This window comes from Prunus dulcis, chromosome 8 (genome assembly GCF_902201215.1).
Source record: "Prunus dulcis chromosome 8, ALMONDv2, whole genome shotgun sequence".
Lineage (NCBI taxonomy): Eukaryota > Viridiplantae > Streptophyta > Magnoliopsida > Rosales > Rosaceae > Prunus > Prunus dulcis.
Window position 1 is genome coordinate 2,387,869 of NC_047657.1, and position 17,592 is coordinate 2,405,460.

General features: G+C 37.2%; 2 protein-coding genes and 1 long non-coding RNA gene across 4 annotated transcripts; 2 read left to right on the top strand and 1 right to left on the bottom strand.

Moving 5' to 3' along the window:
- The first annotated feature begins 4,735 nt into the window (after positions 1-4,735).
- LOC117637472 (disease resistance protein RUN1-like) lies at positions 4,736-9,190 on the top strand. Its single transcript, XM_034372368.1, has 5 exons — positions 4,736-5,474; positions 5,619-6,720; positions 6,840-7,115; positions 7,211-8,140; positions 8,215-9,190. Exons 1-5 carry the CDS (start codon positions 4,975-4,977, stop codon positions 8,896-8,898), a joined length of 3,492 nt encoding a protein of 1,163 aa, XP_034228259.1. The 5' UTR covers positions 4,736-4,974; the 3' UTR covers positions 8,899-9,190.
- Positions 9,191-9,854: 664 nt separating this feature from the next.
- Positions 9,855-15,865, bottom strand: LOC117637475. 2 transcript variants are annotated; one of them, XR_004587184.1, is made up of 4 exons: positions 15,623-15,865; positions 11,836-11,898; positions 10,799-10,904; positions 9,855-9,879 (listed from the first exon to the last, which is right to left on the bottom strand). It is a non-coding gene; the product is annotated as an uncharacterized LOC117637475 (long non-coding RNA). The 2 variants fall into 2 exon arrangements; XR_004587183.1 differs by lacking the exon at positions 9,855-9,879 and adding an exon at positions 9,935-10,184 and having other exon boundaries at positions 15,623-15,864.
- A 251-nt stretch (positions 15,866-16,116) lies between these two features.
- LOC117637473 (THO complex subunit 7A-like) lies at positions 16,117-17,506 on the top strand. Its single transcript, XM_034372370.1, has 2 exons — positions 16,117-16,927; positions 17,031-17,506. The coding sequence occupies exons 1-2, from the start codon at positions 16,334-16,336 to the stop codon at positions 17,145-17,147; spliced, it is 711 nt and encodes a 236-aa protein (XP_034228261.1). The 5' UTR covers positions 16,117-16,333; the 3' UTR covers positions 17,148-17,506.
- Positions 17,507-17,592: the final 86 nt, after the last annotated feature.

The following is a 17,592-nucleotide window of genomic DNA, read 5'->3' on the forward strand; positions in this document are numbered from 1 at the left end:
AAAGGAAAAAAGAAAAAAGAAATATAAAGTATAAAGTGCAATCTAGATCCTAACCCTTCTTTGCATCCTGGACACACACACTATGATCATTACATAGAACAAGTCTTGTACTTGTCTAGAAATTGGAAATATGCATGTCTTCATGTCTTAAAACATTAAAGGACCACAAACTCCCCAAAATGTAACACCCCGACTCCAAATTTAATGTCTATTTTAATTGATTTAAAGTGAAATTACGAATTTACCCTTGGGGTAGGGGTAAATTGGTCATTTTCTTATCCGAAAGGATTTTGGGACCACGACTGGTATCTTTGGGTAGCTTGTACTGAGATGAATTCGTAGACACGCGGTAGGCTTGAAACGGAGTTGTAACGAAGATTTGGCGATCAAAACATTATCAGTGGCAAACATGTAATTATTTTGAAAAGAGTTAGAGTAAAAATCTGATTTTTCATTTTTACCTCACTCTCTGATTCTCTCTCTCTCTCTCTCTGCGCGCGCGACCTCCCCCTCCCCTTTATTGTTCACGGAGACGGAAACCATCTCACCGCCGCCACATCCGACCACCCCAGCCCTAGAGACCGGTCCCGTTCGACTCGTCGTGAAGCCCTGAACCAGAATCACCAAGTCTCCCAGTCGGAAAACTCGAGAATCGCCGACGATCTCGACTGGTTCAAACCGGAGACTTTCCATCGTCGCGCCGCCGTCTCCGCCGCCCAAACCAGGTGATTGAGGTGAGGATTCTTCCTCTTTTCCGAGTTCTAGGTGACTGATGCATAGGTTTGGATCAATTTGCTGGGTAGAAACTGATTTTGTAAATCTAGGTTTTGGCCAAATTTCAAAGTGAAATTCCAGCCAGCTGCCGTCCGAATTGGAGCTCCCCGTAGTTGAATGAAGTGATCTTGACCTTGAGTAGAAGCTAGGATAGGAAGGGTGAGCTCGTCACTGGAATTTACTCTACACACTCACGCGCTGCCGGCGCATTAGGCGGCAAGTGGGCGAGGCTGGTGAAGTTGCAATTTGACCCGATGAGATCTTTAGGTTGTTACGAGTGCATAGGATTTCACGGATCTCAATTCAGGTGTCGTTTGACTATCGAACGGATTTTCGCATATTGTGCGTTATCCGGGTTCGATAGGTTATGACCGTTAGATCTTTTTCAAGTAAAATATGTTGTTATAGGTATTCCTAGGACCGTGTAGGACTTCACAGATTATGAAACGAAGCCCCGAATGTTCTGATTCAATAATGCAAAGTTTGTGAGTTAGCGATAACCGTACAATCGTGAACAATTCTTAAACATGTAATCGGACCTTAGGATACCTCCTTCAACGTGCACGTACTGGGAATTTGGGGATTTAAGTATTTAATTTGTGATTTCCGCTTCGAAGTAATTTTATATTAATTAAGGGTTCGTATCTCGAAATAGGTGTTCCGACTACACGTACTCAGCAGGCAGGACCCTCTCGTGGTCTGGCAGCGTGGGAATATTTGTGAGTGGACTTTGTTTTCAATCATATGCATGGTTTTATTGATGAAAGATTTATGCATAATGTTTTTAATGGTTTATTGAATATATTATATTCATGAGTTGAATTCGATGTTTGTATAGCGCTTTGGCAATATATTGTGGGTTGGGCATATTTGGGTATCGAGAGTATATTTTATATGGATTTTGGGGAAGTATATATATATATATATATATATTCTCTATAAGTGAGATACTTGGGTTGTTGAAGTGAGTTGTGGAAGAACTTGAATATGAGGGGTTGTTGAGAGAAGTTGTATGATTACACTATGTAAGTACCTTCCCCAGTTATTAGACTTTTCACACGTGGCGTTGGATGTTCCGGCTTGTGGGAAGAATAGGTTATCCGTCTCACACGCGGCGTTGGATGTTCCGGCGTATGGAAAAACTATGTATATTGTTTAGGGTCATCACCCATGGCATTGGATGTTCCGGTGTGTGATGATCCAGTCTGCGCGCGTATGAGATAATTTGGGAGCTACACATGGCGTTGGATGTTCCGGTGTGTGAGCTATGGAGTTTCGTCCCCCGGTTGGACCGCTCATCCCTAGACGCATGATAGCACCTGAAAATCATGCGGGCTAGTCAAACGATCCCCCAGTTGGATTGTTTCCCCGGTACCTAGGTAGTGTGATGAGTATATCATATAGCTATGTATAGTTATATATATATATATATGTATGTATGTATGTATATGTATAGTTGGGAGAGTGAAGAATTAGAGTTTTTCAGTGGTTTGGCAGGAGTTGCAAGATTGTAAGAATGAGGTTTATGGATGAGATGACTTGTGTTTTAAAGAATTTTAAATGAAATATGTTTTGAGTAATTCAATAATGAATTGTGAACCTGCATGTCTTGAGCATTATTTTTACACGGTGGGGTTACTATATTGTTTTAAATGCAAATCTTGTTTTTGTCCACTCACATGTTTTCTGTTTTGCGCCCCCAACCAGTAGTCGCTCTAGGAAGCGTGCAAGTGGTGTACGAGGCTCGAACCGTGAACTTTCCTAGTTAGGATTTGAGTAATTTCTTTTACTCAACTGTTCTTGTAATCTAAATTCAGTAGATGCTCTGTTATCGCCCATGGTAGATTTTAATTGTGAGGCCGGAGGCCATTTAGTATGTTTTGATGAATTATGAAAGCATGCTGCTGGTTGGGATTATTATTTTACGTTTATTGCAGGTTGAAATTTTTGTTGGGTTTGCTTAGTTTACAGGGGAGACACTGCCAAAATTGTGGTGGAGAGTTTCGGTTTTTAGTAAGTGGGCCCGGCATCGGGAAGATGTCGGAACAAAGACGGGGTCCGTTTTGACTTTTGGGAAATTCCGGAGAGGGTCTTGTCACAAAATCCCATAATAAATCCAAGCGCAAGTGAAATATAAAACCATGGGATTTCATACCTGCATCAATCCCATTAGTTCCCAGGCACTCAGTTGGGAGGGGAGCACCACAAAGTTTCTGGTTTCCCTCAAATGCAGAGGCATTGAAGCCTTGGAGCTGAGTATTTGTTGGTATTAGTCCTTCAAAATTATTGTAGGAGACATTGAGACAAGAAAATAAGACTCCTCAATGATGTTGGGATTTTTCCAGAGAAATGATTCACATGAAACACTGTAGTACACTGCAATTATTGAACCACGGATAAGTTGAATGGCTATTAAAGTAAGCGGAATCTTCCTCACCCAACCAAATTTTCTAATGAACATCATAGCACAATCCATAAAATGTAAACTCTCAAGAGGAAAAAGGAAATTTACATTACATGTGATGCCAAAACAATTTCTACAGAAAAGAGACTCAAAAGTCAAGGCAAGAAACCGAAGATTCTCCCTAAGAAAGAGCTCAATACGTCCAATACTCAGGATAAAGGACAAGGTGAAAAAAAAAAGGAAAGGAAAAACATGAAAGTCTTTTACAAAATGAAAGGACAAATGTTTTCCACCAAAAAAAATAAAAGAAATTTCAAGAAAAGCTTCCGTGGTTTTGGGGAAGTATCATTTTTCTTTTCCTACCAAAGTGAACTGGCTCTGGTCTGGTCCATGTTTGCTTACTAAAGTTAGTTAATTCACAGGAAAGTTTAGATGAAAGGGAGAGGAAAGGGCGCTGTAGAGGTGGAAAACCGCATCACCCCACAATAAAAAGGAAATAATGAGAAAGGACTAATCACTAATGTTTTCCACAACACAACACCCCATGAAACTTCGCTGGGATGCGTTCTCTTTCTTCTCACCAAAGTGATTGTCCCTTTTTTTATGTTCTTTTTTTTCTTTCTTTCTCTCTTAAGCTTATCAATTCCTTTTTGTAACCAAATGGGGCCTTTAGGACACACAGGAGGCCAAGAAATCCAAAAAGTCCCCACGCCATCACTATAGATACACCTGTCCATTTTTAAGTAACATTAAAAACCTCACATGTGAAGAGGTCATAGTCCTATCCTAAAACGCAATAATTCGATCCAAAAATTCCTACAACACAATATGTTGGGGCTCAGTATCAGAGGTGTGAAGGAAGTTGAGGTTCTACATCAAAACTAATTGGCAATGGGAGGATTGACGAACGTCTTATAAACTCAAGTTATGTTCCTTTAACTTTTTAATGTAGGAAGCCTAACACGTGGATAAGACATATTGGCCTCGCTTGGTTCACGGAACGGATTTGAGGGGAAATCACTTCCCATGTCATTTCCTAAGGAATGGAAAATGGAAGATTCTTTTTCTATGTTTGGTAATATTGGGAAAGTAACCGGGAGATATCACTTTATTTCATTTTTCATGTTTGTTTTGAGTAGGAATGGAACACAAAATTCGTATAATTTTTCGATTATACCAATATTAAATCAAATAAAAAAATGCATTTAATGATATATTGTAATTTTAAATTGTTAATGAGGACTAAATGGTCATGAAAAATATGTATTTAATGTTGGCTCATTTCAAGGAAAAACATGAAATATGCTGCCAAAGTGAAATGACCAAGACCAACAAAATGAAATGAAATTTCAAGGCAAAAGTGGTCTAGTCCAAGCAAGTTCCCAACTTTCGTTTTATTTTTCTAGGGAGGAAGATATTTACATGACGTCTTGAAGCCGTCCACTTTAGCAAGGAATCAAATCAATAGGAACAAACACTTTAGTAAGGAAATCCACGTCACCCCACTATAGAAAGGAAATAATGAGAAAGGACAAATGTTTTCCACAACACCCCACTTGGTGGGATGCGTTCTCTTTCTTCTCACAAAAGTGATTGTGTCCAGCTTACTGATGCCGAGGGAATTGAACACATAATTGCTGAGTTAATGGCTTGACTTGAGTTTTAAGTAATTGCATTAATACTTACCTGCGTAGCTTCCTGGAACCTCTATCTGTGCTGATTTTTCTTTTCTTTCTAATCATTCTAGTTCCACAATCCCGTGCTCACAGAAGATTTCTTGAAACCACTACTTTCCAATGGCATCGAGCAGCCAAAGGGCCTTCACTTCAGCTACTGCAGTTTGTTCATGGAAATACGAAGTGTTTTTGAGTTTCAGGGGTGAGGACACTCGCAGGGGTTTTACAGACTATTTATACAAACAGTTGGACTGGCGAGGAATTAGAACTTTCAGGGATGATCCAGATCTTGAAAGAGGGGCAGATATCAATCCGGAGCTTCTGACCGCGATTGAACAATCAAGGTTTGCAATCATAGTTCTTTCAACAAACTATGCTTCATCAAGTTGGTGTTTGCGTGAACTAACCCATATTGTTCAGTCCATGAAAGAGAAGGAGAGAATTTTCCCAATTTTTTATGATGTGGATCCCTCTGATGTACGACATCAACGGGGGAGTTTTGGGACAGCCCTCATTAACCATGAAAGGAATTGTGGGGAAGACAGAGAGGAGGTGCTTGAGTGGAGAAATGCTTTAAAAAAAGTTGCTGATCTCGCTGGGTGGAATTCAAAGGATTATAGGTAAGCATGAAGCAACAACTGACACATAGCTAATAAGCCTTGACTAAAAAATATTGCGTTTCAGAATTTGCCATGCACTTTATTTATGACATATTCAACAACTGACACATTGATTTGATGATTTTTTTCTTCTTCTGTTTCTAGGTATGATACAGAGCTTATCAAAAAAATTGTTGATGCAGTGTGGGATAAAGTGCATCCCTCATTTTCATTGTTAGATTCCTCGGAGATATTGGTCGGACTTGATATTAAACTAGAGGAAATAGATCTGCTTTTAGATACAAACGCAAATGATGTGCGCTTTGTTGGGATATGGGGGATGGGCGGAATGGGTAAGACAACCCTTGCTAGATTAGTTTATGAGACAATTTCTCATAATTTTGAAGGTAGCAGCTTTCTTGCAAATGTCAGAGAGGTTTATGCAACACATGGTCTAGTTCCTTTACAGAAACAGCTTCTTTCCAATATCTTGAGGGAAAAAAATATACAAGTTTATGATGCTTATAGTGGATTGACTACGATAAAGAGGTGTCTATGTAATAAAAAGGTTCTTCTCGTTCTTGATGATGTAGATCAATCAGACCAACTGGAAATGTTGATCAGAGAAAAAGACTGCTTTGGTTTGGGAAGTAGAATCATCATTACAACTAGAGATGAACATTTGTTCGTCGAACATGGGATAGAGAAAGTATATAAGGTCATGCCATTAACCCAAGACGAAGCTCTTTATCTCTTTAGTAGGAAGGCCTTTAGAAAAGATGACCTTGAAGAAGATTATCTAGAACTGTCTAAAAATTTCATAAACTACGCAGGAGGTCTTCCATTAGCTCTTAAAACTTTGGGGTCTTTTTTGTATAAAAGAAGTCGAGATGAATGGAAGAGTGCACTAGATAAACTGAAGCAAGCTCCTGACAGAAAAATTTTTCAAATGTTGAAAATAAGCTATGATGGACTAGAGGAGATGCAGAAGAAAATTTTTCTTGATGTTGCATGTTTCCATAAGTTTTATGACAAGGAAGAAGTGATTGAAATACTAGACAGTTGTGGTTTTGTTGGCACTCGTATTGTGATACATGTTCTTATTGAGAAATCTCTCTTGTCTATTTCAAACACGTGCCTGTCCATTCATGATTTGATACAAGAAATGGCATGGGAGATTGTTCGTCAAGAGTCTTTTGACGAGCCAGGTGGTCGCAGTCGCTTGTGGCTTCACAGTGACATCATTCATGTACTCACGAACAATACGGTAAGAAGTTGCACAAAAAGTAAAATACCAAAGCCTTGGATAACATACCATAATTCCATTAATAACGATAAGAGAGACTTGATTATGACACTAACTTTTCTTTCATTCCTATTTACAAGGGAACGGAAACCATTGAAGGCATAGTCCTACGCTTGCATGAATTTGAAGCGGCACACTGGAATCCTGAAGCATTCACTAAGATGTGTAAACTAAGGTTGCTCAAGATTAATAATTTGCGCCTTTCTTTGGGCCCAAAGTATCTTCCCAATTCCTTAAGGATTCTGGAGTGGAGTTGGTATCCCTCCAAATGTCTGCCACCAAGTTTTCAACCTGTTGAGCTTGCTGAACTTCGTATGCAGCATAGCAAAATTGATCACCTTTGGAATGGAATAAAGGTAAGACTTTGCAAGCTATTTCTTTTCAATCTCAATAAATTGTACGGTTCTTGGAAGTTTATTAATTTAATCTACCATTTTCATGTTTTGTACAGTACATGGTGAAGTTGAAATCTATTGATCTTAGTTACTCCGAGAACTTGACAAGGACCCCAGATTTCACAGGTACTCAGAATCTTGAGAGGCTGGTTTTTGAAGGTTGTACTAATCTTGTTAAGATTCATCCATCCATTGCCTCTCTCAAAAGACTAAGAGTTTTGAATTTTAAATACTGTAAAAGCATTAAGAGTCTCCCAAGTGAAGTAGAACTGGAATCTCTTGAAACATTTGATCTTTCTGGGTGCTCAAAAGTGAAAAAGATTCCAGAATTTGTGGGAGAAATGAAGAATTTTTCGAAGCTTTCTTTAAACTTCACTGCTGTTGAGCAAATGCCTTCATCAAATATACATTCCATGGCGAGTTTGAAGGAGCTTGATATGAGTGGAATTTCTATGAGAGATCCCCCATCTTCCCTGGTTCCAGTGAAAGATATCGAACTGCCTAGATCATGGCATTCTTTCTTCACTTTTGGCTTATTTCCAAGAAAGAATCCCCACCCTGTGAGTCTGGTGTTAGCTTCCTTAAAAGATTTACGCTTTTTGAAGCGTCTAAATCTGAATGACTGCAATCTTTGTGAAGGAGCAATACCTGAAGATATTGGTTTATTGTCCTCTTTAGAAGAATTAAATCTTGATGGAAACCATTTTGTTAGCCTTCCTGCAAGCATCAGTGGGCTTTCTAATCTTCGGAGCATCACATTGAAGAATTGCAAAAGGCTTCAAAAATTGCCAAGCCTTCCATCAAACGGACCACTAAGTATTTTTGTAAACACTGATAATTGTACTTCCTTGAAAATATTCCCAGATCCAACACCGATGTGCAATGGTGTAAGTTATATGTCGATTCGTTCTTTGAATTGCTTCAGTTTGATTGACCATCAAGGTTCCAGTTCCATAATATTTTTAATGCTGAAGAAATTCCTTCAGGTACTTCTCCTTCTTCCTCCCTCCTCTTCCCTCTTTAGTTGTGTAGTACTATTTATATCCTTCCTTTGGTGCAGGAAATTCCTCGTTCTTTGAGCTTCTTCTATATTATAATTCCTGGAAGTGAAATTCCTGAGTGGTTCAATAATCAAAGTGTGGGAGACTCAGTAATTGAGACACTACCTTCGGATTCTAATAGCAAGTGGGTGGGGTTTGCTTTTTGTGCTCTATTTGTACCTGCTCAAGAAATTTCAGCTACTGCTACGAAACATAATTTAATCAGTTTTCATTGCCTTTATGATGATTTAAACACCTCTGCGCGCCCGGGTTATGTTACTACCATAGACGATGTAGCGTCGGATCACCTTTGGTTGCTCCTCCTGTCTAGGCAACGTTTATTTTGGAAACCAAGACAGAGACCTGAGACCTATTGGAGGGAGAAATGCCATGATCATAAGATGAGGTTTCATTTCGAAGCAAGGTCTTACCCAGGAGAGAAGACGTGGGTGAAGGTGAAGAAGTGTGGAGTCCGCGCACTATTCGAACAAGACGCGGAAGAGCTCAACCGAACAATGAAACAATATTCCAACAAAAAGAATTCTTTTTATGAGGACGTCACAGATTGTGATTTTGACAAATCGGACAAGGTACAAGGTGCCATCACTAAGCGAACACGTGAACAGTACTGTACTGAGACAGGACCAAGCGGTATTGGTACCCTTGGCAAAGAATCACTCTGCAAAAGAATGAAAGAAGACTAATCGTATCCAAATTTGGTTGGGGGAGGAGAGTTCCGTCATCCGGAAGCCTAACGGGCGCATTTTACCGACTGAAGCATTTAAACATGGTTGGGAGACATCTATGTATGCTTAAATTGTTTCTTTCTTATGCTAAATCTCACATGTGCTGTATAAATTCAATAGGTTAATTAGTGAAGGCCTATTTGAGAGATTGACATTAACTGGGGCTTGGACGGGTCAATCAACTCCAAAATGACTTGTGCTGCAATTCCAGTACTTCATTTTTCCTTATACAAAAACATTTTTTTTTTTTTTTCAGGCCTGTTATAACCTTTTCAAATGACTCATCAAATGTTACATTCATCCAAATAGTGACTTAATGACATTCAAAAATAGTTTCTCAAATTTAATTTTGCTTCCAAACTAATGGTGTCATGAACTTGAGCTTAATATCATCAACCGACCTTATTCAAAGAAATTATGTTTTTATTTTTATTTTTATTTTTTGGCATATGGAGAGAAGAGGAGTTGAACTTAGAACCTTGGATGTACGGATTAATGCTCTTAAATAAGATAAAATGGTCGACAGGATCCAGCCCAATGAAAAGGGCTTTGACTTTGCTGACCAATGGTCTTAGTTTTGAACCCTCATGACACATTGACAGTGTGTGTGTGTGTGTGTGTGCGTGTGAAAACCCTTCTCCCCCAATATCTCTTGAATGGAAAAAAAGACAAAATTATAAAACGATGCTTCTACATACATATAATTTACATAGTAATTTTAAATTGGCCAAAATTGAGGTCGTACTTAGTATATATTTGAACCCAAAAAATAAAAATCCACAAAGACTATCTATCCCCTTAGACGAAAATTTCCCAATTACTATCCCCTTACTAAAGCCACAAAGACCCCAACCCGTAGACGTTCCCAATTGAAGGGACCTCCCTTTTATCTTCCCTTATTTGTTTTAGTTATTTACTAGCAGGAAAGCCCGCGCGATGCTGCGGGTTTTGAAATTGCGTAAACAAAGTTAGATTGTTTATATATACAATGAGATTTAATTTATAACATTATGTTTAACTAAGGGAGTGTAAGTTGCAAAAAAGCAAGTAATAACATATTTTATAGGCTACTTGTTATGTTAAAATAGTACACTTGTTTGTATATACATTGAGATGTTAATAGTAGGAAGTAGGCATCAAAATAGCAAAATTTGGATAGTTTTGAACAGCATGCTATTTAATTGGGCGAGTTCTGTTTTGCAATGTCTTCATGATTTTTCTTCTCTTTGATGGAGGTCTTGACCCTGTTATAAAAAAAGTGAGAAGAGAGTAAATGTTAATATTGATGAGAACCAGATTGAATCGTTGCACAAACTGTGATCTACATAAGCTTGCGGCAATCCTAATATCTAGGATATTATGTTCAGTTGTAATTTTAAAGGACAAACCATACACATTCAAGCAAGAACTCTATAGCATGCCTGCTCAATCAGGCCATACAATTTTCAGAATTTATGTATCAAGCATATCGAACAAAGAGAGTAAACCATATGTTTTCCCAGACACCATATGCTGGAGAGTCAAGCTAAGAAGGGAAGATGGCACTTTATCAGCATGGTTGCTGGTCAATCATTCCTAATTTCTATTTTGTCAAAACGTGATTAATCTTCACTTCTTTTTTCCTTGTGTTTTATCATTAATTTTTTTCTCCATATTTAGAATACAACAACCAACAGCAGAACAAAAAAGAAAATTTTTTCAATAAAAAAAAGCATGCTTAGTTTTTGCTTTCCAGTGTTTTATCAGCAACCAAAACAGAAATTGAGAATGATTTCCATTTCTAAGATTTCTCGAAAAGAGCAAAGTCATTGAATTGACAATTGATTAAAAAAATTAATAATAACAATGATGGAAATACCTGAGCTAATCTGTGAGATTCAATCCCCTTCCTGATAGAATCCAATATGTTGTGAAATTTAAATACCTCAGCTCCTCTTATATAGCAATAGGGATTACTCAAGAACCTGAAATCAAAGTAACCAAATAAATGAACCCAAATTCGTAAAAAATAAATAAATAAAGCATTAGGGATTACCCCAAAACCTGAAATCAAAGTAACTAAATAAATGAACCCAAATTCGTAAAAAATAAATAAAAAATACCCTAAAGATAGAACATGGCTCAAACAATATGCATATATTAATATCAAGCCTAGTTAAACAGATATACACAATGAGTACATTTGACTCAAAACTCATAATCAATCAAGCCCACCAAGTCACCCTAAACAATCAAAATCACAAAACCACTCTCTCACTCAGGATTGAATCGTTGCAGAGACTGTGATCTACATAAGCTTGCAGCAATTCTAATATCTAGAATATTATGTTCAATTATAATTTTAAAGGACAAACCATACACGTTCAAGCAAGAACTCTACAGCATGTCTGCTCAATGAGGCCAAACAATTTTCAGAACTTATGTACCAAGCATATCGAACTGAGAAAGTAAACCATATTGTTTCCCTAGACACCATATGCTGGAGAAACAATCTAAGAAGGGAAGATAGCACTTTATCAGCATGGTTGCTAGTTAATCATTCCTAATTTCTATTTTGTCAAAACCTGATTAATCTTCACTTCTTTTTTGCTTGTGTTTTATCATCAATTTTTTTTTTCCATATTTAGAATACAACAACCAACAGCAGATAAAAAAAGAAAAATTTTTCAATAAAAAAAAGCATGCTTAGTCTTTGCTTTAGGGAACATCTCAACTACCCAATTGCCAAAACAGTCAAAGGATTTACCAACATGTTCAAATATTGTAATCATCTAAACCTATCATTACAACAACAAATTAACACCAACCAATTGTCAATTGATGCTATTATCTAATTCCTATGCTCTATTCACAAAACTTAAACCAATTAATTGAAATTTCAGCCTAGAAACTCACCCCTTGCTTAACAGAACTGAAAACACCAACCAAACCGCTCTATCCAAAGCAACAAAAGACCACCTGCAAAATATCAAAAGAAAACATAGTTAAAAAAAATAAAAAAAATTAAAAAAAAAAAAAAAAGGAAGAAAAATTAGCTTGAGTATTTTATGCATGCAGAATCTTTTCATTAAACCAAGAAATTAGCTTGAGCAAAATCTGTACGGAAAGAAATCACTCTGTACGGATCCCCTCATTTCAACATTGCTTTCATGATTCGTTTACAAAGCATATGTTCTGATGTAAATTGTATTATATATTACAGGTTGTGTTACTGCAACTGCGGGGGAAAAAAAAGAAAATCATATAGAAGCTGTATACAAAATTCAAATGAAAACCCAGTTGATAATACAGAAGGACATGCATCAAATTCCTGTTTTTCTTTTTTATTAAAAAAAAAAAATTTTAATTTCAATACCTAAAATATCCAGAAGTCTATAAGCTTGGGACTTTTTTTTTTTTTTTTTTTTTTTTTTTTTTTTGCAGACACAAAAAGAATCTCTTTCAGAAGATACAATCAATAAGGACCAGTAAACCATGAATTAAAAAAAAAAATTTAAAAATTTAAAAAAAGATGGAAAAAGAAAATTTATATGGTTAAACAGAAATAACAAACTGGTGAAATGGATCATCGCTATATGTTATAAAAGAAAGGTAGTCCATGAGATTGAAAAAAATATAAACATGAATGAATTGAGAATATAAAATAATTATTGACCCGCATCTTATTACAGTACTGTGAATGGCAACAAACCAACCAATATTATCATGCTAACTAAGCTGGAGATCCTGGGTTTAAATTCCTAAGACTGCAACCTTCCAATATAAGCTGAGGATAGAGGCTCACATGTGAGGAGTTAGATATATTCACCATGAGAGAATATTGAACTCAAACTTCGGGGGGTTTCTATACCTCAGATACCTTTTTCAAACTCCTTACATTTGTCAGTCATTACACAAACTTTGGGACAAAATGTTCATGTTAGGCAGTAAAGTAAGATTTTACACTCATATATCAAAACAGAACAACACACTCATATATACAAAGGTACAAACTTGGACTGAAATAACACACAAAGATGCATAATTTCACTCACACAACCGAACCCAAATCCCTCCACTTTCACACAGAAAATCTAGAAAGGACGAAAAATCTCCCAGCCAACAACCAATTATGCAATTATGCATAATTTTCAAAGATCCTAAAGTTCATCACGGGAAGCTTTCGGATACAATTATGCATTCCCAATGACAGACCTCAAACTTTGGTCTACAAAATATCCATTCCAGACCATCATTTTCAAAGATCCTTCTATGTCTCATCCTTTAAATAGATTTATATAAAAAAAGTATTGCTCTCATGAGCTATAATTCCTGCAAGAATTCATGCCTTTGCAGGTACTTTAGCCTTTCAAGTGATAGAAGAGAGACTGAAAAAGGAAAGAAATGGCTCTTCAATGAATCTTCTAACAGAAGACTTTGTACAAAAATAAACCTAAGAACTCAAAATTCCAACTATGCTGTCTATATGAATTCACTTTCTAACATACCATCCATATTTCCACAAAGATCAAAATTCCATACATACAGAACAGTCCTCTACAGAAGCATTTTGACCTAATTTATACTAATTTATACCTACTTTATACCGTTTTGGCAACTTAAATGAAACTACAACTCTAAGGAGAGAAGGTCCTTGGAGTGGTTTCAAAGATACTTAATGTAAAATGACACCAACCCAAATGACCCAACAGAGGACAAAAGCATTAAAACAATAACATGCGGGGGAATGCCCTCAAGTGCAAGCAATCTATGAGAAAAGTTAAGCTCAAAAAGAATAAAGCACCCAATTTCTATTTTGTCGAAACATGATTAATCTTCACTTCTTTTTTCCTTGTGTTTTATCATTAATTTTTTTTTCTCCATATTTAGGATACAGCAACCAAAAGCAGATAAAAAAACACTCAAAACGTTTGACACGCCCTAAGAGAAAAATATCACACAAAAACAAATACCAAATGCACAAACCCATCTATGTTATTATTCTGATGTGAATCGAAACTCGAACTCGGTTCCTAGTGAAAATTGTGAAGACAGTAAGCTGTTATTGAACTATTAGTCATGTGCCCCTTCATGCTACTGAATGGGATTGGACAGATAAGGTTTAGAGACACATGTGCTGAGGCTGAAGAATTTTTCAAGGAAAAAAAAAATAATGAAATTGGGTGAAAGGAAAACATGCACAAAGCTACTGGATATGTGCACAGACATCCTTCCATCTAAAGTGAAAGGAGATAGAAGCAAGTCAGTTCTATTTGATCCTTCCATCTAAGATAAAATAATTGCCAATTTCTATTTTGACCAAAAAAAAAAAAAAAAATCTCTTGACAAAAAATTTCTTGACAAAAAACTAAAAGAAAGAAAGTCTCTTGACAAAAAATCTCCCAGCCAACCAATTCTTCGTATGGAACAAATACTTGGGAATGGAAGGTATGGTGCTACCACCCTTCTCTTTCCTTTTCTCTTTCTCACTCACACAAACACATATATTCTATTGTTCCAAACAACCAATGCTCTAATAATTAGAATGAAACAGGGAGCACGGAAGGCTGTATGAGTGAAAATATAAATAAAGAAAGAGCTGAAGCTGCGAAAAATTATGCAGAACTACCACTCTTCAATTTAAAAAGAGTTTTAGCTGCAACAAACAACTTCAATGCAGTGAATAAACTGGGAGAGGGAGGATTTGGCCCTGTTTTATAAGGTGACACTTTCTAAACTGCTTGATAAATACTAATGTACAATTTATCTAATATATGCTAACTTGGATAGGCCAAAGACATAACAGATTTAGGTTCCTTAAAGAAGGCAGCACAAATATTCATTCCAGGTATATTGTAGCATGACTTCTGTTTTCTCAGCCTTTCTAATTCTAAAAACCAAAAACTTCAATATATAACTTTAATTTTCTATAAGTGTTGATCTAAATTTACATCCCCTTTGTCTTGACAACTCAATCGAACATCTCAATCAAAAGTCACCCTAAACAATCAAAATCACAAAACCACTCTCTCACTCAGGATTGAATCGTTGCACAGACTGTGATCTACATAAGCCTGCGGCAATCCTAATATCTAGAATATTATGTTCAATTATAATTTTAAAGGACAAACCATACACATTCAAGCAAGAACTCTACAGCATGCCTGCTCAATGAGGCCAGACAATTTTCAGAACTTATGTACCAAGCATACCGAACTGAGAAAGTAAACCATATTGTTTCCCTAGACACCATATGCTGGAGAGCCAATCTAAGAAGGGAAGATAGCACTTTATCAACATGGTTGCTAGTTAATCATTCCTAATTTCTATTTTGTCAAAACCTGATTAAGCTTCACTTCTTTTTTGCTTGTGTTTTATCATCAATTTTTTTCTCCATATTTAGAATACAACAACCAACAGCAGATAAAAAAAGGGAATTTTTTCAATTAAAAAAAAAAAAAGCATGCTTAGTCTTTGCTTTCCAATGTTTTATCCGAAAATCTGAAATCAAAGTAACCAAATAAATGAACCCAAATTCGTAAAAAATAACTAAATAAAGCATTAGAGATTACCCAAGAACCTGAAATCAAAATAACCAAAAAAATGAACACAACTCTACAAAGGACGAAAAATCTCCCAGCCAACAATCAAATTCATGAAATAAAGACCAAAAGATCTGTTAAAAAGTTGATGGGATGCATACCTGAAGACAAAGGATGCAAATATTCGCAAGCAAGAAAGATGGAAGTCTGAGTCGAAGGATGTAGAAAGGATGAAATCTCCCGACCCCAAATCTGTGAGACGAAGACTAAAAGTGCAGCTGGATTTGCAGCTCACCTCTCAAACAAAAATCGACGGCCCCCCAAGCATGTCCAGCAACGAATACAGATCTTCCATGGCTGCCCCCCAACCAGCTGGTTGGAAACGAACTGAAAACAGAGGGTTCTGTCAGCGGACGAAACCCTCTCAACGAAGGGGGAGGGGCAAAAAGGGGAACAAAGAAGCTGTTTAGTCAAGGGCAGTTTCGTCAATTTCTCTGTGCTGAAGGAAAAAAAAAAACGAAAACAACAGCAAAATGAGGGGCATTTCCGTCATTACACTGTGCTTAGCTACAGTGTTTAGTTGCATTGGGTTATAATATATATAGAATTTATTTATTGGTCTTATTTTATTTTATTTTATTTTCATAGCTCTTAAAAATTCTGGATCCGGTGTAGGTGCAGAAGTGTTTTCCTTTGAAACACACTAAGAAACTACCGTTCGATAAACCTTGTGCAGACACAACAAACGTCATCCTTCACCGTTGGATCCCACAAACAGAATTAGGATTTGTGTTTCTGAGGATTCGAATTAGGGTTTGACGGCAAATTGCAAATCGAATTTATCCGACACTACAATCACCACGTTTATATCGATGCTGGTAAAAGGAAGAAAGGTTTCTGGGCGGGGAGAGGCCGTGGCGGCGAACTACGCGTTCGGGCCGCTCGAAGATGACGTAATCATCAAGCACAGACTTCTCACTCGAACCACAACCACAAGAGGCGAACCCCCATTGAAGAAGCTCCAGAAGAAGTTCACATCCCTGTTCGTCGAGCTCGACAAGAACGAGGACAACTATGGCGACTGCGACAAGCTGGCCAAAGCTTTCCTCCAAGAGCTCAGCACCTTCGAGATTCCGCTCCTCAAGAGCAAAGCGGTTGTGGATGCGAATCTCAGAGAGAAGCACAATTTTGACGAGTTGAGGGAGGAGATAAATCGGCAGATAGTGCAAGCGCAGACCGACATTGAATTGCTGAAGAAGCAGCTTGAGGAGAGTAAAATCGAAAGAAGGCATAAGGAGGAGTGTGAGGCGATCAGGAAAATGATCGCTACGCAACCGCCTCGGTCCGAAACGCTCAAAATCATATCCGATTTGGAGAAAGAGATTGCCGCTATGGACGCTGAGAACACGGCAAGTTCGAGGATGCTGGAGCTCCGAAAGAAGCAGTTTGCTCTGCTCTTGCATGTGGTATGCAGCTCTGTTAAATTCCCCAATTTTCGATTATGTTGCCTGCATTAAGCAGTAGAACCCTTTTGAAATTAGGTTTAATTTTTATTTGATGTTTTTGCAGGTGGATGAGTTGCAGAACACCATAGAGGAAGAGCAGAAGAGTTTGATTGAGGAGAAAGAGCAGAAACACGGAATGGAGGATGCAAGTGGGGGCTTGGAACCCATGCATGTTGATTAGAGTATACAATGCATCTCTTGGTTTTGCAGTTGTAAGATTGTGTTTTTCATGAATGGGTTTCTATCTATGCATGATCTCTCTTGATTTACAGGAACAGGAATGTGAGAGCGGTGCTTTACAGATGCAATATGTCAGCGATATTTTGAATTTCTTAATTTTGTGCAACTTGTAGATTTTCTTGCATACTGCTTCACCAAGTTCACATGATGGGTAGAACTTTGCCAGAACTACTTTCTGGATCAATTTCAATGTAGTTAATTGTATAAGCCTAATGCTTGTGTACATTGCATTTGAGTGTAATATTACAGTTTGCATCCAGATAAATATTGAGAAGTCAAAAATGCATACTTCTTTTTTTTTTTTGGGTTAGTGTCAAATAAACTCTTGTGCTTTTCATTTTCCCTGTACAATGGCTACTGTGGCTTTACTCAAGTGGAGAAAATGC